The sequence below is a fragment of the Schistocerca americana genome, chromosome 2 (assembly GCF_021461395.2).
Source record: "Schistocerca americana isolate TAMUIC-IGC-003095 chromosome 2, iqSchAmer2.1, whole genome shotgun sequence".
NCBI classification, from domain to species: Eukaryota; Metazoa; Arthropoda; class Insecta; order Orthoptera; family Acrididae; genus Schistocerca; species Schistocerca americana.
In genome coordinates this window covers 54,416,226-54,437,793 of record NC_060120.1, presented here as the reverse complement: position 1 = coordinate 54,437,793, position 21,568 = coordinate 54,416,226, and the positions used below count along the sequence as shown (strand labels likewise).

Below are 21,568 nucleotides of genomic sequence, written 5' to 3'. Positions count from 1 at the left end.
TGTAGATATAGAAAGCCTGTGCATTCGTAGCCTGATTATTTGCAAATTTTCTATAAAAATTACATAATCCAAGGAAAAGTTTTAACCTATTTTTTATTTCTGGGTTCTAGTACCTTCTTAATTGCTTATATGTTTTCAGAATTCAGCCTAATACCATTTGCTGAAATGATACGTCCCAAAAATTTAATTTCTTTTCATCTAAATTCCAATTTTTTAATGTTAACTTTGATATTATTACTCCACACCTGATCCCAAACTCCACTATGTTCTTTCCAACCATTCACTGGAATCAGTACATCATCCACGCAACATGTCACCTTCGACAGTAATTCCTCTCATAGTACACCATCTAACACTCTGACAAAAGCTGATACAGAAATATTTAGACCAAAGGGCACCACATTAAAATCATAACACTGAGCCATGTAAACAAAAGCTGTATATTTTAACAATCTTCAGCCAAAAGTATCTGCCAGAAACTGTCCATCAGATCAATACTACTAATAATCTAAATATTATTTGATCTTTGAAACTGCTCCTCCAATATTTATAAACTATTCATTTGTGGAATAAGAGTTTTGTTTAATGCTTTCACATCCAGGGTTATTCTTACAGATCATTCTTTCTTTAAGACCACAACTAATGGGCTGAAATATTGAATTTGTGCTTTTTCTATAACTTCCTGTTTTGCTATAGGTCTCAATTTAAATGGACTATGCTATTTACTTTAAATCAGACGACATAGTCCCTCCTTAGACCAGTATCTCAAAATATTTTTACATGTTTTCTCAACAACCTCCTTAGTGATTCTCTTCTATCAAATCCCATACTTTCCACGTGCACTACTCTGTCACTAATTATGTCATCAATATTTTCTCAAGACGTCATTAAGACATCTCATCAACCTACAAACATCATGTCCACTATTCTCATCTATATTATTTTGCAACAGTTTTTCCTCACTAAACAGGGTACAAGTCATTGCCTCCCCAGCTTCTCAATTTGTGCCATCTACAACTTCTATTTTTCATTTCCAATTTCCTCACAGTAATCATTAACTTTTAGTTCTTTAATACGAACCTCATCCCATAAATAACAACTCATCTTCCTCTCTACCTATACCTATCTTAACAATTCCTCTTGCTAAATCTAACACAGCAAAAGTCTCCATTAACCAATTTATCCCAAAATTAATTTGCCGCACAATCCAGGGATGATCATTACATTCACACTAATCCTCCTACCTTTAATCTCAATTAGCAAACATCACTTGGCTCTTTACTAACTTACTTTTAGCACCAATGGCTCTAATAATTCTCATCCCTTTCACTGGCAATTCTGGAATATCACTTCCCCCATTAACTTCAAATACAGCTCTTCATTTATCACAGAAACTTCATTCTCCGAATCTGGCCTTATCCTTTCTATGCCATCTCTTGCCTCTCTTTGATATTGTCTGTTATTATTGTGGAATCTTCCATGTTTCCATCCACCTCTGCCTCTAGCAGGTGGGTCCCTATAATTTTACCTACAGAAGTCTCTTTGTCTATTATCTTGGTTATTCCATCTCCATCCATTACCTCTCCCTCCTTCATATAGACTTATGCCAGACAATGAAACCAGCTGTTCAAGAGCATGCAACATATCGTAAACACAATGTTTCAGAATTCTAATATTCTTTTCTTAGGTTAGTTGACCCACACAACAGAAATTGAATCCCTTTCCTTCAGAGGATCACCGAAATGTAAAGTCCGCTACCAATAATTTTGAAAGAATTCTTTATAACTTTGACACCCACTCTCAATAATACTTCTTTCAATTAAAATGACACTGTGTACGCTACTTTGCACAGTGTTTGACCAATACTGTTAAAGGACAGAACTTGCAAATTCATCATATATTCTACAGGAAGAAACCATTCTCATTCCACATGATAATGCTTGACTTTCCAACCTACTAATGACGCAGCCATTTTCCTTTGTCATCCCATGCTTTACCTTTGTTGAAAACTGATGGAACTCACATACCCACAAAAAAGCTGTCATCAACTGCATCACAGCTTCCTATTCCAATCAGATTGCTTTCCTGCAAATACCAAGCTTCTAACAGTTTTCTAATGCTATTTTCAACTTGAGCACCATATTGATTTAATTTCTGCTTACTAACCTCAATATTTTTAGTTACAGATTCTTCCATTTCTTTTGTCTTTTTAATAGCTTCACCTCTTCTATAATGACACTAAGATATAAATTATTTCACCAATATTGTCATCTACTTTTTTCTTTATTTGGATAATTCCAGCATTGAAATGTGTTATACTGTTACAACAATACTGAGCAATATTGTCTCCTATTTTTCCTTAATTGATCAACACTATATGTTAGTTCGCTAAACTTATCATTTTACTTGATTTTTGGAGATAATCCTTGCTTACAATTCCTCTTCTGTTTTCTCCAACAAACTGTTCAGCTGATCAATTCTGGTGTCCATCTTTTGATTTTCTATGCTACACATTTCCTTCATGCTTTTCATTTCAGCGTTAATTTTAGACAATTTAACCCTAACTTTCCTCTTTAATTCCTTAAAAGCTTTGGTCAGCCAATCAATTTCCTCTTCAATTTTATTTGCTAGATCCTTTCCAGTTCATCTTAACTCATTATTATATATAAAAACAAAGATGAGGTGACTTACCAAACAAAAGCGCTGGCAGGTCGATAGACACACAAACAAACACAAACATACACACAAAATTCAAGCTTTCGCAATAAACTGTTGCCTCATCAGGAAAGAGGGAGGGAGAGGGGAAGACGAAAGGAAGTGGGTTTTAAGGGAGAGGGTAAGGAGTCATTCCAATCCCGGGAGCGGAAAGACTTACCTTAGGGGGAAAAAAGGACAGGTATACACTCGCACACACGCACATATCCATCCACACATACAGACACAAGCAGACATATTTGGTCTTCAAATATGTCTGCTTGTGTCTGTATGTGTGGATGGATATGTGCGTGTGTGCGAGTGCATACCTGTCCTTTTTTCCCCCTAAGGTAAGTCTTTCCGCTCCCGGGATTGGAATGACTCCTTACCCTCTCCCTTAAAACCCACTTCCTTTCGTCTTCCCCTCTCCTTCCCTCTTTCCTGATGAGGCAACAGTTTGTTGCGAAAGCTTGAATTTTGTGTGTATGTTTGTGATTGTTTGTGTGTCTATCGACCTGCCAGCGCTTTTGTTGGGTAAGTCACCTCATCATTGTTTTTATATATAATTTTTCCCACGTGGAATGTTTCCTTCCATTATATTAACTCATTATTAGTTTGTCTAATGTCCTTAATCAAATTATCATTAGTTCGTTTTAGTTCATTATTAGTTTGGTCAATTTTACTACACAAAATTTTATTACACTCATCAATTTTAGTAAATCTCGTAGTCAACTCACATTATTCCTTTGATTTGTTTTTGAAGCTGTCTTTAGGTATATATAATATTCCAAAGACTACACTCTTCTGATGTTCCAACACTAACCTCACCATCACTGCTTGATAATCCTGTTGCTTCAACTTGACTTATACTGTCATCAATTTCTTGTTTGCCATTTACTCCAACAGTCTCATGATACGCTACGACACAAGATTTACTCAATGGTGGTAAATTACTTTCATCATTACTGAATAACTCGTCACTGTTTTCAGCACTATGAACACCTGGTGTCATCACCCACACTGACATTAACTAATTCATTATTATTCTTTCCATTATTATTAACATTCACTTGAGTGATTGCTTCATCATCCACATTTACATTAGCAGAAGCCATGTTTACTGAGTCACAAATCAAAACAATTTTAAATTACAAAACTACCTTATAAAATTATAATAAGAGTCTCTTTTTTCTAATAATAATGTAAGCACAACTTACATTAACAACTGCAAAGTCACCTGCCACCCCTGCGCCGTCTCACAGTTGAGTCCGCACGCACTGAAAACAGCATCCCTTGTGAGATACCTGCCAGACTCTGGTAACCACTGCCACTGATGGTCAGATGTGGTGTCTCAGCTGCCACTCTGCACACCACTGAAGTTGACATTACAGCAATGCCACCATCGATCTGTGTTGTCAGCCATTGGTATCATGCCTCCATGATCACCATACTTCAAAATGCATATGCCAGTCAATGTCCACATCTTCATACTTTCAGTTCTGTTTGTAATGGCAACTGTTTCAGCATAACAATTCTAACATGCCGTATAACTAAACATCAACTAATGCCACTCCAGTTCACCAAACAATTTCTACACTATTTCCCCTGTTCATTTGTCATCAAAACTAAATGTTCAAAATGACCAGTAATCATCATTGTTTCGATAACGACAGTTCAAAAAATATTTCTTGCCACTATTCAAAGTCTTACCAACACTAAATACTCACTGTTCCTCAAATTTTACCGTCATTAAATGCCGCTGTTCTTTTTACGCACTGGTTTAAATTTCTCCCACTTTCATCACTGTTTGGCAAAGGTCACACATGATTTTAAATTTTAAAATGTCCACTGTCCATTAGCACTACTGCCACACCCATTAAGCACAGTCTACTGGTCATTCCCCGTTATGGATACCAAGCGCAATGGTTGGACGCACACACACACACACACACACACACACACACACACACACACACAATAATGGCAAGGGTGGGTTACTATTATAATGTTCACCTACCTATCTGTTAAATAGTGGATTTCACAAAATGCGGAAATGACTGGTTCTATCAAATACTAAAGTTTCTGAGCGTATGTCTTTTTCACTTTCCTAACGTCACTGATTTTGGTTTCCTTACCTCACATCTTAAAAAGCTGTCTCACAGATCTCATCCCGACTGGCTTCTTCTCCATATAGGTGCAGGATTTGACATCGAAACAACAAACTGTGCTAGATATGCAAATGACAAACTGTGCTAAATTGAAATGGCAGTGTGGGAAAAAATCCAGTGCTATGAAATAAAGTTATCAAAACATAGGATTCCACTTGATCTTTATTCACTAGTGTTTAGCAGTAATAAAGAAACACAAGTACAAGCCTGATTATGTTCATTCATTAAATCATATTCCGCAGAAGCTAACTACATCAGAGCACCACAAGACACAACCTAATAATTCACAGTAGTACAAGATGTTAAAACTTCACATAACCGTTCACCAAGGCACTGTTCAATGAGACAAATGATTTTCAATAATTCGTTACACTATACTGTCCAAAGTGCGCGTTGCACAATGTTTTCTGAGGCACTACTAACTGCGATAAATAGTTATCAGTCTCATATTCCACTTGATCATACTGAACCACATTGCCTCACTCCTACCTGGTAGAAGACTCCTAGTGAATTACAGCAACAGTTTGACACCTTCTTATTCAGAGTGTTTCTGGTTGGTCCATTGTCTGCCATCAATAACGACTAAGTTGATGTGTTCTCATTTACATTTTCACTTTAGTTAATGACTTTATGAAATTATTGTTAACCTTCTATAGGTGCAACTAACATCGACGGTATGGCTGGAGGAGCATAGCAGTGCTCACACAATAAATATTAACTAACACCATAGTACTACTTCACGCCACACTCAGTATGCGATTCCCAGCTGTCTACTCCATACTCAAGCATGATACAGCCACTGCTAGTAGGCATGTTCCCATGCCCTTAAACCATCTGCCACATAACCCAATGCACAGTACTCTCTCCCTACTTCGCCTTTTGTGTGTGTGTGTGTGTGTGTGTGTGGGGGGGGGGGGCGGGGGGGGGGGGGGGGGAGCAATTACAGAAAGAAGACAGTGGACAGAGTGACATCAATACCAGGACATAGTAATCTTGTCTCGAATAGCACCACGGGCACTACTAATTGTATATTAGAATTAAAGGTCACCATCAATGTTGTTAATTACTCCTACTTCATGAGACGCTGTAGAATATGTTTGAGTTTCAATCAATGACGTTTTGCACAGTTTAGCAATCAGGAACTGTAAGGTACCATCTCTTCTCTACTAATCAAACTCCTATGACAAAAATCTCTTTGAACATCATTCCACTAACAGTGTTGCTTACGGAGGTGTGTGTGTGTGTGTGTGTGTGTGTGTGTGTGTGTGTGTGTGTGTGCGCGTGTGTGTCTAATAAACCACCAATCAGTATCTGGTAACAATATTACCATAAATTTAACATTACAAAAAAACTGACCTCCGCTATGCAGAATGTGGACTTCCTGAGGGGCTATGAGCAGAAAATTATACAGTCATAAAAATTTTCAATTTCCTAGTGAAATCATATAACGTATTTCCACAATACAATCTAAAAACGTTCAATGGGAGATCGCTGAAGCAGAAGAAGACCACATACAATATCTACTAATTACTCATTGTGCATCTTTCACATGTGATACATAATGTCATACAGCACAATGATCTGGTCATTCTTGTTAGGAACAAAGCACATACTGTCAAGATTATAAACATTTCTTACCTTTTTGACCTCTCTTATCATTTCTTCAATTTTCCTTTGGTGTTTTACCAATTTTATTGTGTTCTGAACTGTTCTGTCCATTGGGAAGCATACCTTCAATGGAATTTTCTGGCAACTGTAAAATTTTAGTCATTACAGATAATACTCAAACTGAAAGTTTGATTTTAATTTTGAAGCAAACTGGCTTACCACGTATGTTCTTCTTCTGGAATAAAATTTTCATCTTCAGAAAGTGGCTCCTGTGACTCTGTTTCTTCAATGTCAGTTTTTGTCTCAGAACAGTCTACTTGTTTTCTTGTCTTCTTCTCCCGCAAATATTGTGCTAGCTTTGGGTTTACAATATCTTCTAGGTCAGGTTCAGTCACGGTACTCTGCAATTAAACCAATAATAAATGTAATGGAAGCCCGACTTCGTATCATCTAGGGACATCCAGTTGTTCCCAATCTAGAAGCCCTTTTGCATTAATTTAATCCTGGGTCATGTATTGCAAATTGCACTAAGGAGAACAATGAGTAATTCGCAACAAGTGCAGGAACACATTTGTGGGAGAAAGTACTGTGATAAATTGCTCCTCCATGCTGCACTAATAAGAAGTAATTAACCTCCCACCCCCGATTCTTTAAAGAATCGAACTCCCATGAACACAATGTGATATCTCTCAAATTGTGTGATTGAGTTAGTAGTAAAGAAGTAATACATTAAAATTTCAAGCCTCATGTTGCAGTTTTACTGCATGGACAGCAAAAGTGTAGTAAGTGGTAAACTTTTTTTTTTCTTTCATCATTTAGTGGGGAATGTCATTGAGATAAAGTTTTGTCACAGTTTGAAATTATGTGTTAAGTTTGAAGGACGTCACTAAATACTCTCATTCTCAAATGCTGGATAGATATATTCCAGCTAATTGTGTGCTGTGAGTTGCACTGCCTTAAGAAAGATACACAGTTTCTAACTGTAATACTTCACTAACTGTGTTAGATGTTTAACACGAGATTATAGTTCTCACTGGGCAGATTACGACAGTGTTTCACATATTTAAACTCAGTCAATAACTGTATGAAATATTGAAAATCAAATTTTTGTTGCATCTGGAAACCTTTAGAGAGAGAACCTGCAATGGAGTCAATGCCCTGGGTTAGCTGTTTAATACTGTAGTACTGCTTTAATGACTTATGTACAAAGTGGCAAACTACAAATCCAAAGTTTTGGGATTCAGTTCCTGGTTTAACATCACTTTTACTTCTGACAATTCCCTATATGTGGAAAAAAAAATGACAAAATGCATTATCAATAAGAATCTGTACTAAATTGTCTGGGTCAGTTATTCCTCAAGTCAGTTGAGAATCAGGGCCACCTATCACCCAATGTATCATAATTAGTGAGAGGTGTTCAAACCAACCTTAGCACCAACGAATATTTTTTTAGATAATGCAACAGTAAATAGTGTCAATTATATCGAAAGGGAAATTAAACTTACATAACTATAAAATTATAAGATAAAATTGCTGGCCTTTATTTTCCTTCAAAAGAAATATCTTCACTGCAGACAGATACATATAAAAGTACATGCATAACCCTAGCTTTCAGAACTAATAGCAGGTTAGACTGTGAAAGATTAAAAAGGAAGGGCAGGTCTCTCAGACTATGGGATGAGATGACCCACTTGTTGTGGCAGTGAGGGGAGACAAAGAGGAAAGTGGGCGGGGGGGGGGGGGGGGGGGGGGGAGGAGGAGGAGGTGTAGGAGAGAAAGTGGGAGGGCAAAGACAGTACATTAATAAGTAGCCAAGTAGTCCAGGATACTGTCTTTGGTTAATAATCAAAAGATCCCAGGTGCCGGGTTCAAATCTAGCTACTGCTTAAATCAATGCTTATTATGAAAATTGATGGATGTACATACGTGTCACATTTGCACCTAAACCACAGTGCCATTTTCAACCAAACTCAATGTGTAATATCCATAACTGTCAGGCAAAAATCACTGTCTGGGTAAGAAGCACCCATTTATCATAGTTCAGGAGCTATGTCTTCATAAACAATGAGATGCATGAAAAAATGCTGCGTCATGCATGAAGTTTTCATACATTCATTCTTTAATACTAAGTCACTAGTACAGTCAAGTCAACTCAAGGAAATCCCTGACACCTTGCAGCACTTTTGATAGATTTCAACTGTGAAGTGCAAACAGCTGTAGGCCAAAACCAATTACCATGTGTAGAGCTATGATGAGGCATTGCCATAGAGACGTTTACAAGATCGTGTTGCAGACACCCAAAGCAGCTGCACTCAGAGTACTGAAAGAGTCAGGGATAATATCGCACGGAATCTACGGCAGGAGTACATATAACGTTTGGTTTATAATAGAAATTTGGAAAAACGAGTACCCACACAATGCTGGGTTTGTCAGCTAGTTTTGAATAAAACTCATCAGCAATGACAGCCCAAGACATCCAGCATAAGAAGTTACCCTCATTCTGTCAAAGGCCTTATCAGAGGACAGAGAAGCAGACAGAGGTTCAGGGCACTCTCCTGCACTTGAAGTGGGACTCTGCCCCTAAAAGATAGAGCAATCAGAAATGATCAATGCCATGAGGGTGCAGAAATCAATGGAAACCACAGCACTAAAGACACTTAAGGTTTACCCACAGGACATGTGGCTAGTAACTGAAAAAGTGTCATAGTGATCTCTCTATTGGCAAATCTCCAGATCAGCCCCCTATTCCAATTCCCAAGAGGGGACTGCGATAGGAGAGGTAACCTTGAGAAAAAGTTTAAATAACCAACAAAAGAATTATGTTCTATGAATCGGCGAGTGGAATGTGAGAAGTCTGAACACCATAGGGAGCTAGCAAACCTAATAAGGGAAATGGTACGGGTCGCTCTAGATATTGGGGGGGGGGGGGGGGTCAGTGAACTGAACTGGAAAGAATACACGGATTTGCGGTCAGATAAATATAGGGTAATACCAACAATGGAAACAAATTGTATAACAGGAGAAGGATTCATTATGAATAGAAAGGCATGGCAGAGAGTGGGTTGGTGTGAACAGTTCTCCTCATCAGAATCAACAGCAAACCAACACCAGCAGCAACAGCTCTGGTATACACGGCAACATAGCAAGCAGAAACTGAAGAGAGAAAATATATAAGGATAGTGCAAGGACAAATCAGTACGCAAAGGAAAATGAAAATCTAATAATCATCATGATAGTAAGGGAAGAAGTAGACAAAAGGGTTATGGGAGAATATGGGCTTGGAAGCAGGAATGAGAGAGAAGAAAGACTAACAGATCTCTGCAATAAATTTCACCTAGTAATAGGAATACTCCATTCAAGAATCGCAAGAGGAGGTGGTTTTATTGGAAAAGGCATTGAGGCTTGGGAAGATTCCAGAAGGATAACATCAAAGTCGGACGGAGATTCTGAAATAAGATATTGGATTGTAAGGTTTATGCAAGAGCAGATATAAATTCAAATCACAATTCAGTAACAATATATTATAGACTGAAGTTTAAGAGAATTGTACAGAAGAATCAGTGTGGACAGAAGGGGGATATTGAAGTATGAGACATGTTTGAAGTTTGCTAAAGATGTGCATACTGTGATAAGGAATATCGAGGCAAGCAGTTCAGCTGTAGAGAGTGGACATTTCTAACAAGAGCAGTCACAGATGTTAATCACAAACATACATACTAGAAAGGTAACTGCGAGTAAACCTGACTGACAAAACAAGGGAGTACAAATATGTTAAGGGAGAGACAGGAATACAGCGACATAAATCACAAGGAACAAAATAAATAAAAATTGCAGGCAAGCCAAGCTCAAACAGTTGCAGGAAATATGTGAAGAAATCGAAAAAGAAATAATTGTCTGAAGGACTAACTCAGAACATAAAAAAGTCAAAACAACCTTCAGTTAAATTAAAAACAAGGGTGGCAACGTTAAGAATAGAATGGGAATTCCACTATTAAACACAGAAGGCAGAGCTGATACATGGAAATAGTACACTGAAGGCCACTATGAGGGGAAGGAATTGTGTAATGATGTGACAAGAAGAAGAAACCAGATCAATATGGAAGTGATAGGGGATCCACTATAGAATTAAACGAGCTCTGGAAGACTTGAGATCAAATACGGCAGAAGGGATAGATAACATTCCATCAGAATTTCTAAAATCATCAGGGGAAGTGGCAACCAAATGACTATTCAAACTTTTGTGTAGAATCTACGAGACTGGCAACATAAAATCAGACTTTCAGAAAAATATCATCCACAGAACTCAGAAGACAGCAAGAACAAGTGATTACGAGAACTACCAGCTTAACAGTTAATGCATCCAAGTAGCTGGCAAAAAATAATATACAGAAGCATGACAAAGAAAACTGAGGATCTGTTAGATGATGGTCAATGTGGCTTAAGGAAAGATAATGTCACCAGAGAGGCAGTCCTGATGTTGCACTTGGTAATTGAAGCAAGACTGATGAAAAATCAAAAATCAAGACATGTTCACAGGATTTGTCAACCTGTAAAAAGCATTTGACAATAGTAGTGCAAGATGTTTGAAATTCTGAGAAAAATGGAAGTAAGCTATAGTGACAGATGAGTAACATAAAATATGTACAAGAGTCACGAGGGACCAATAAGACTGGGAGACCGAGTACTCAGATTAAAAAGGATACAAGGCAGATACACATTCTTTCATCCAGATTGTTCAATGGAGGGGCAGGAGTGGGGGAGGGGCGGACGATAAAGAGAGGGATTAAAATTCAGGGTGAATGGAAATCACTGATAAGATTCACTGATAGAATTTCTATACTTAGTGAAGATGAGGAAGTATTACAGGATCTTTTGAATGGACTACAGCAAGAACAAGTGATGAGTACAGAATATGGATCAAGATTAAAGACAGGCAAAAGTAATTAGAAGCAGCATAAATTAGAGGAGCAAGGAAGTCAACATCAAAACTGATGAACACAAAACAAACAAAGTTAAGGAATTCTGGTATCTTGGAAGCAAAATAACACATGATGGACAAACCAAGGAGGACATAAAAAGCAGACCGCCACAGGCGAAGTGGCTGTTCCTGGCCAAAAGAAGTCAACTAGTATCAAACATAGGTGTTAATTTGAGGAAGAAATTTCAGAGGATGTACATTAGGAGCACAGTGTTGTATAGTAGTGAATAGTGGACGCAAGAAAAACGAGAACAGAAGAGAAATGAAACATTTGCAATGTGGTACTAAATAAGATTGTTGAAAATTATATGGGCTGATAAGATAAGGAATTAGGAGGTTCTCCACAGAATCAGCGAAGAAAGGAAACCTGGAAAACACTGTCAAGAAGGAGGGACAGATGATACATGTGTGGAGACAGGAGGGAATAAGCTCCATGATACTAGAGGGAGCTGTAGAGGGTAAAAACTCTAAAGGAAGACAAAGACTGAAATACATCCAACAAATAACTGATCACAAAAGGAAGATAAAGGAAACAGTGACTGTCTGCTCATTGAGCTACATGGAAGCATATCTTAGAAACCTAACTGTACACTGCATTAACAATAAACTATTACAACACTGCTTAGTACTACTTGAGCTCATGCCAGCTAAATTTAACCTAGCAAGTCAGAAAGAAAACTCCTGCTCTGAAACGAGCTGGTGCTTCCTTAGTTACATGAAATAGCTGCTGCTCATCTCCTACTGACAGCTACGTATTTAGTTGATTACATTTGTATTTTTCAAAGAAAATAGTTGACTGTATCTACATTTGTAAAAACAGAGCCTTGTTTACGATGTAATGCCACTTGTTACACAGCTCAATAATGAACACTTCAGCCTGCCATATAGCAGATAGAATAAAATTTCAACTTGTTTTTGTTTTATTCTTAGAAGTTTTTTGCTGTTTGAGTACAGCACATGCATTTTGCCTTAAAAAAAAACTGGAGGATTTCACAATGTTTGTGGTACTGGAGTATCAACTCTTGATTGCAGATTGTCATCTGAACTAAGTAGAGTTCTCTTTTCCTAGAACAAATACTTAATTTCAGGAGTTCTTCATCCCCTGTCCTTCCTTGTCTACTTTTAAAAATTTGTTTTAGGGAAAAACAAGACACAAAATAGAGGGTGGCACACAAAATGTGTCACCGATTGTTTCTTTCACAATTTATGGCGCACATTAGATATCCTGCTGAGATTTCTACAGTAGTATCAACAGAGCTTGGAAAAACAAATGAGTTACGAATGACGTGTAATTCAAGATACTGCCACTAGGAGACTAGTAAGCAGCAATGGCTGACAATGGAAGACTGACGACACAGCAACGATCAGCAACTGTTACGTGAAACGAAAAGCCTTGTTGTGACTCAGAGGCATTTTCGACAACAGTTTAACACACAACGGGTCCCTTACAAGAAGACCATCCACAGTTTGTACAATAAATCTGTACAGGAAGGAACAGTATTGGAAGCGAAGCGACCTCGGCCTAAGCCTGTTTGTTTGCTGAAGAATACTGAAGCAGTACAAGTCGCTGTACAGAGGAGTCCCGGGAAATCGTGTAGAAAGGCAGCAGTGCAACTGGGAATATCCAGACGCTCCGTTCAACGCATTCTTAAAAGTGACCTCCATATGTACCCATACAAGATGACCTGTGCACAGAAGCTCATTGAAGAACACAAGCAGCAGAGACTGCTGTTTGCTCAGTGGGCGGAGGATAGGGAAGAAACACTGAACAACGTTTGGTTTTCAGACGAGGCGCATTTTCATTTAGATGGTGTGGTTAACAAACAAAATGTACACATCTGGACCACTGAAAACCCACAAGTGCTTCATGAACGACAACATTATGCTCCGAGGCTTACAGCGTGGGCAGCAATTTCCAGTCACGGACTTATTGGACCCTTTTTCTCTGAAGAAACTGCGAACAGCGAGCGTTATTTGAGCATGCTTCGCAATAGCTTCATTCCACAGCTTCTTGCTACTGCCTTGCCCTTCAACACGCAGTGGTTCATGCAAGATGGAGCAAGGTCACATACTGCAAACACTGTGTTGGAGTTTTTACACGAGCATTTCGACATGCGGATCATTTCACTCAGGTTTCCAGGTTGCTTCAATGACGGACAGAATTGGCCCCCCAATAGTCCAGACCTCAATCCATGTGATTTTTTTGTTTGGGGGTACCTAAAGGAAAAAATTTTCCCGAAACATCCACGTGATTTAATGGAGCTCAGAAGACTTATTCTTCAAGCTTGCAGTGAAATTACGGAAGACATGTGCCTTAGGGTAATCACCAACTTCAGTGTTTGTTGAAGGAAGTTAGGAAACGAAATGGTGGACATATTGAGCATGTGCTGAGTTAGAAGAAATCTCCATGGACGGCTCTTCATTGTAGTATATGTTCCTTTCAGATTGTATTGACAATAAAGTTTATATTCAAATGGTAACACATTTTGTGCACCACCCTGTACATATAAATATGTTCAAGAAAGAGTTAAATTTTAATTTTTTATGATTCTGTGATACAATATTTTTTTCTGTAATCTAAACATGGCTGCTTGGTATACATTATTTTTAATGTTTGCTTTCACGTCTAAATCGTACAAATTGTGAACGGTTGTTGCACTATGTCCTTCTCATAGGGAATTTCACTGTAGAAAACGATCCACAACTGGACATCAACAACTCCAGCTCTTCTCGTTATTGTCTGACAGAAATTCAACATTACAGTCTCCAAAATGATTTCCTATTTAAGTCTATGTAATTTTATTCCAAGTGGTCCTAGCTATTTTATGAACCCTAAGATAATTTCTGCTTGTAGCTTGTAAACTGCCTGGTAGCTTGTAAACTGCCAAGTAATACAAGATTGAATACATAGTGATCCATTATTGTGGCACAGCTTTCAACACAATATTTATCAACTTGACTATCATAAACAGTTCCAATGGTTCTACAGTAGTAAAATATTAGCTCGTATCAATCAAGATGCTCTGGATCTATTTCCATCTGACATTATGATAAGCATAATAAACTGTGCAACAAAACTAAAGGGTTACTTTTTTGAAACCCATCAATTTTTCCCATTGTGATGTAGAAGCTCAAAATTTGGTTTTTAAAGTTCCTAAAACCTTCCTCTATAATGGTGCAAAAGCATGAGACCTTGTGTCACCTTCAGGTTCTGAGATGCTTCAATAAGGCAGTGTCGACACATGCAAAAAAAGAAAGGCCACAGTTCAGAAACTCATTTCAGGTGAAGGTGGGTTAATGTTATCATGTTGGCACCACATTTCACCATAATTCTGCCCAATGCCACTGTGGACACATCACACCTCCTCTTACCCATACCTCAACCCTTCTCTTGATGTCTTTCTGACAAGGGTCACAATCGCATCACCCAGAATTTCTCCAAAGGTCTCTTTAATCTTCCTGTAGGCAGAATATATCTTACCCCTAGTGATATATGCCTCTACATCCTGAAAGTTGTCCTCTAGCCATCCCTGCTTAGCCAAAAAAAAAATCAAGGGTTGTTCAGACTTTCAAAGGAAGCATTATACGACGATTGATGGAAAAAGAAGAAAGAAATGTGACTGAAAACAAATGGGTATTTTTTAGAGATGAAACAGCAAAGGCAGTAAAGGATCGCAGAAAAAGAGCATGGTCCCGAAGAAATCCCTGAATAACACATGAGGTACTGAATTTGGCTGAGCAAGGGAGCAAATATAAAAATGAAGCAGGCAAAAGGGAATACAGACATCTGAAAACTAAATTAAAAGGAAGTGCAAAACGGTTAAATGTGTAGGGCCAGAGGACAAATGCAAAGCTGTAGAAACATGAATGACTACAGGAAAGATGGATGATGCCTATAGGAGTATTAAAGAAAGCAAGGGAGCAAGAAGCTATCTACAACTTGAGCAGCAACAAGATTGCAGTTGTGTGTCATAGAACAAGAAGGGGAAGCAGTAGTTTAGAGCGGAGTGAAACATCATTATTGCCAATTCCAGAAGTTCTTCAGTCTGAATACTGAGTAAGCTGTGAAGGAATCCAACGAGAAATTCGGAAAGTAAATTTAAGTTCTGGGAGAAGATCTTAAAATTTTGAGGTTTGTTGATGACGTAACTCTGTCAGAGACAGCAAAGTATTTGCAGCAATGGAATGGAATGGCTAATGTCTTGGAAAGAGGTTAGTTCTACAAGATGAATACCAATGAACATAAAACAAAGGCAAAGGAATTACGTCAGGTGATGCTGAGGGAACTAGATTAAGAAATGGGGCAATGAAAGTAGTAGTAGACTTCTGCTATTTGGATAGCAAAATAAATGATGATGGCCGAAATATAGAGGACCTTATTGATGGCATTAGTATTTATTGATGGCATTAGTATAGAGATGGGGATTAGCGATCAAGGTATCATAGCAATTATGGCTCCAAAGTTGATAAATCAGTCAAAAAGGCTAGGAGAGGGTTTTTCTGCTAGAAAGAGTAGGTAAGCAGTTGTTAGCATCTCACTTAAACAGTGAATTGCAATCATTTAGTTCCAGTATGATGTACACAGAGGAATTAGGGGCAAAGTTTAAATAGACTGCAAATCAGGCTCTGGACAAGTGTATGCCTAGTTGTAGATTAACGACAGAAAAGACCCACTGTGGTTTAGCAACGAAATTCGGAAAATGATAAGGAAGCAAAGGCTGTTGCAATCTTGGTTCAAAAGAGAATGCACAAATAATGAAAGGCAAAAGTTAGTAGAGATTCATACGCCTCTGAACAGATCTATGCACACAGTACACAACTAGCACCATACCATAGGAAAGGATCTGGCCGAGAATCCAAGAAAATTCTGGTCCGTAAAATTGTTTTGTGGGTCTAAGGTTTCCACTCGGTAACTCATTGACAAGTCTGGTGTAACAGTTGAGACAGCAAAACGAAAGCTAAAGTTTTTAATTCCACAATTAAGAAGTTGTTCAGGCAGGAGAATTGTACAAACATACTGTCGTTTGATGCATAGAGTCCCATATGGACAACATAGTAATAAGCATTCATAGTGTGAAGAAACATCTGAAAGAGCGGAAAACAAATAAGTCGCCAGGTCCATATGGAAACCCAATTCAGTTTTACAAAGAGTATTCTAAAGCATTGACTCCTTACTAATTTGCATTTATTGTGACCCTCTCGCCCAATGCAAAGTCCCAAGCACCTGGAAATAAGTGGCGGTGACTCTTGTATATAAGAAGGTTAGAAGAACAGGCCCACAAAACTACAGCCCAACATCCTTAACATCAGTTTGCTACAGAATTCTATTCTGAGTTCAAATGATAAATTTCCTAGAGACCAAACCCAAATGCTTATATCTATGAATACCCCAAATGCTAATATCTACCCTAAATGCTTATATCTATGAATCAGTAAAATTTTAGAAAGCACTGTTTGTGTGAAACTCAGCTTGCCCTTCTTCTTGTGATATACTCTGAACTATGGATGGTGGGCAACAGGCAGATTCCACATTTCAGATTTCCGAAAAGCATTTGACACCATACCACACTGCAGATTGTTAACAAAGTTATGAGCATACAAAATAGGTTATCATATATGTAAGTGATTCGAAGACTTCATAACAGGACACAGTATGTTGTCCTTCATGATATGAGTTTTCATCAGAGACAAGAGTATCATCAGGAGTGCCCAATGGAAGGGTGATAGGACCGCTACTATTTTTTGTATACATAAATAATCTAGTGGGCAGGGCGGGCAGCAGTCCACAGTTGTTTGTTGATGATGCTGTGGTGTAAGGGGAAGTGTTGAAGATCTACATCTACATCTACATCTACATTGATACTCCGCAAGCCACCCAACGGTGTGTGGCGGAGGGCACTTTACGTGCCACTGTCATTACCTCCCTTTCCTGTTCCAGTCGCGTATGGTTCGCGGGAAGAACGACTGTCTGAAAGCCTCCGTGCGCGCTCTAATCTCTCTAATTTTACATTCGTGATCTCCTCGGGAAGTATAAGTAGGGGGAAGCAATATATTCGATACCTCATCCAGAAACGCACCCTCTCGAAACCTGGCGAGCAAGCTACACCGCGATGCAGAGCGCCTCTCTTGCAGAGTCTGCCACTTGAGTTTATTAAACATCTCCGTAACGCTATCACGGTTACCAAATAACCCAGTGACGAAACGCGCCGCTCTTCTTTGGATCTTCTCTATCTCCTCCGTCAACCCGACCTGGTACGGATCCCACACTGATGAGCAATACTCAAGTATAGGTCGAACGAGTGTTTTGTAAGCCACCTCCTTTGTTGATGGACTACATTTTCTAAGCACTCTCCCAATGAATCTCAACCTGGTACCCGCCTTACCAACAATTAGTTTTATATGATCATTCCACTTCAAATCGTTCCGTACGCATACTCCCAGATATTTTACAGAAGTAACTGCTACCAGTGTTTGTTCCGCTATCATATAATCATACAATAAAGGATCCTTCTTTCTATGTATTCGCAATACATTACATTTGTCTATGTTAAGGGTCAGTTGCCACTCCCTGCACCAAGTGCCTATCCGCTGCAGATCTTCCTGTATTTCGCTACAATTTTCTAATGCAGCAACTTCTCTGTATACTACAGCATCATCCGCGAAAAGCCGCATGGAACTTCCGACACTATCTACTAAGTCATTTATATATATTGTGAAAAGCAATGGTCCCATAACACTCCCCTGTGGCACGCCAGAGGTTACTTTAACGTCTGTAGACGTCTCTCCATTGATAACAACATGCTGTGTTCTGTTTGCTAAAAACTCTTCAATCCAGCCACACAGCTGGTCTGATATTCCGTAGGCTCTTACTTTGTTTATCAGGCGACAGTGCGGAACTGTATCGAACGCCTTCCGGAAGTCAAGAAAAATAGCATCTACCTGGGAGCCTGTATCTAATATTTTCTGGGTCTCATGAACAAATAAGGCGAGTTGGGTCTCACACGATCGCTGTTTCCGGAATCCATGTTGATTCCTACATAGTAGATTCTGGGTTTCCAGAAATGACATGATACGCGAGCAAAAAACATGTTCTAAAATTCTACAAGAGATTGACGTAAGAGATATAGGTCTATAGTTTTGCGCATCTGCTCGACGACCCTTCTTGAAGACTGGGACTATCTGTGCTCTTTTCCAATCATTTGGAACCCTCCGTTCCTCTAGAGACTTGCGGTACACGGCTGTTAGAAGGGGGGCAAGTTCTTTCGCGTACTCTGTGTAGAATCGAATTGGTATCCCGTCAGGTCCAGTGGACTTTCCTCTATTGAGTGATTCCAGTTGCTTTTCTATTCCTTGGACACTTATTTCGATGTCAGCCATTTTTTCGTTTGTGCGAGGGTTTAGAGAAGGAACTGCAGTGCGGTCTTCCTCTGTGAAACAGCTTTGGAAAAAGGTGTTTAGTATTTCAGCTTTACGCGTGTCATCCTCTGTTTCAATGCCATCATCATCCCGTAGTGTCTGGATATGCTGTTTCGAGCCACTTACTGATTTAACGTACGACCAGAACTTCCTAGGATTTTCTGTCAAGTCGGTACATAGAATTTTACTTTCGAATTCAATGAACGCTTCACGCATAGCCCTCCTTACGCTAACTTTGACATCGTTTAGCTTCTGTTTGTCTGAGAGGTTTTGGCTGCGTTTAAACTTGGAGTGGAGCTCTCTTTGCTTTCGCAGTAGTTTCCTAACATTGTTGTTGTACCACGGTGGGTTTTTCCCGTCCCTCACAGTTTTACTCGGCACGTACCTGTCTAAAACGCATTTTACGATTGCCTTGAACTTTTTCCATAAACACTCAACATTGTCAGTGTCGGAACAGAAATTTTCGTTTTGATCTGTTAGGTAGTCTGAAATCTGCCTTCTATTACTCTTGCTAAACAGATAAACCTTCCTCCCTTTTTTTATATTCCTATTAACTTCCATATTCAGGGATGCTGCAACGGCCTTATGATCACTGATTCCCTGTTCTGTACATACTGATTCGAAAAGTTCGGGTCTGTTTGTTATCAGTAGGTCCAATATGTTATCTCCACGAGTCGGTTCTCTGTTTAATTGCTCGAGGTAATTTTCGGATAGTGCACTCAGTATAATGTCACTCGATGCTCTGTCCCTACCACCCGTCCTAAACATCTGAGTGTCCCAGTCTATATCTGGTAAATTGAAATCTCCACCTAAGACTAGAACATGCTGAGAAAATTTATGTGAAATGTATTCCAAATTTTCTCTCAGTTGTTCCGCCACTAATGCTGCTGAGTCGGGAGGTCGGTAAAAGGAGCCAATTATTAACCTAGTTCGGTTGTTTAGTGTAACCTCCACCCATAATAATTCACAGGAACTATCCACTTCTACTTCACTACAGGATAAACTACTACTAACAGCGATGAACACTCCACCACCGGTTGCATGCAATCTATCCTTTCTAAACACCGTCTGTACCTTTGTAAAAATTTCGGCAGAATTTATCTCTGGCTTAAGCCAGCTTTCTGTACCTATAACGATTAAGTGATTGTAGGACGATACAAGATGACCTGGACAAAATTTCTAACTGATGTGTTGAATGGCACATAGCTCAAAATGTAGAAAAATGTAAGTTAATGTGGATGAGTAGAGCAAACAAACCTGTAATGTTCAGATACAGCATTGGTAGTGTCCTGCTCAACACAATCATGGAGTTTAAATATCTGGGTGTAACACTGCAAAGCGACATAAAGTGGAATATGAGCATATGAGGATTTTGGTAAGAAATGTGAATGCTTGACTTTCGTTTATTGAGTGAATTTTAGGAAAGTGTGGCACATTTGTAAAGGATACTGCGTATGGGACATTAGTGCAACCTGTTATTGAGTACCACTCTAACGTTTAGGATCCACACTGGGTTGGATTACAGTAAGACATTGAAGAAATTCAGAGGTGGGCTGCTAGATTTGTTACCAGTAGGTTTGAACAACATGCAGGAATTGCTTCAGGAAATGAAAAGGGAAATCTCCGGAGGAAAGACAATATCCTTTTCAAGGATCACTAGTACTGAGAAAATTTAGAGAACAGACATTTGAAAATGGCTACAGAACGATCATACTGCCACCAACATACATTTCATCTAAGGACCACAGAGATAAGATATGAGAGCTTAGGGCTCATTAGGAGGCATACAGACAATCACTCTATCTGTAAGTGGGACACGAAAGGAAACAAATAGTAGTGGCACAGGGTACCCTCAGCCATGCACTGTATGGTGACTTGCGTAGTAAGTATGTAGATGTAGATAAAATAACACTAGCAATAGCAAGAAGAGCACTGCTCAAAAAGAGAAATCTGTTAACAATGAATATAAATTTAAATGTAAAAAAGGTCTTTTCTGAGGTATTTGACTGGAGAGTAGCCTTGTAAGGAAGTTAAACATAGGAAATAAATGGCTAAGGCAACAAAAGCTTTTGAAATGTGCTATGAATGAATGCTGAAAGTCAGGTGAGTAGATTAAATAACAAATGACATTGCACTTAACTGAATTACGGGAAAAAGAAATTTATGACACTATTTGATGAAAAGAATGGAGAGGTTCATATAATACATCATTAGGTTAGGTTAGGTTAGGCATCAAGATGTAGTCAGTTTGGTAATGGAATGAATTCTGATGGGTAAAAATTGTAGGTGAAGACCAAGGCTCGAAATAAGTAATCAGGTTCATATGGATGTAGGCTGGAGTAGTTATGCGGAGTTAAAATACTTTCACTGGACAGATTAGTGTGGAGAGCTGTTTGAAACCAGTCTTCGTAATGAAGACAACAACAGCAGCAACAATTACAATTAGACCAAATTCCAAACAATATTTTCAAAAAAACTTTCTAACTTTTAAATTTATATTCAATGTTAACAAGTTAGGCTGTCCAAATAAAACAATTTGTAAAGGAGGGAAAGTTTAAACACTGAGGAAGCCAGACACCTGTTGGACCTGGTTATAACAATCTGGAATATTGTTTAATGTTGAACAACCAGAAGAGAGAAGTCATGAAGTAGCTGATGTTGTATCCCTTATAGCAGTAAACTGCAACAGCCACACAGCAATAAA

The 21,568-nt window shown here is 38.7% G+C and overlaps 1 protein-coding gene across 3 annotated transcripts in view; it reads right to left on the bottom strand.

Annotated features, from left to right (window-relative positions):
* Positions 1 to 21,568, bottom strand: part of LOC124595010 — a 165,110-nt gene that overhangs the window by 130,996 nt on the left and 12,546 nt on the right. For all 3 annotated transcript variants that reach the window (XM_047133559.1, XM_047133557.1, XM_047133558.1), the window contains exons 2-3: positions 6,690 to 6,871; positions 6,501 to 6,615 (exon numbers count right to left, since the gene is read on the bottom strand). In XM_047133559.1, the coding sequence (XP_046989515.1) occupies positions 6,501 to 6,615; positions 6,690 to 6,871 (297 nt within the window). The remainder of the gene's footprint in view (positions 1 to 6,500; positions 6,616 to 6,689; positions 6,872 to 21,568) is intronic.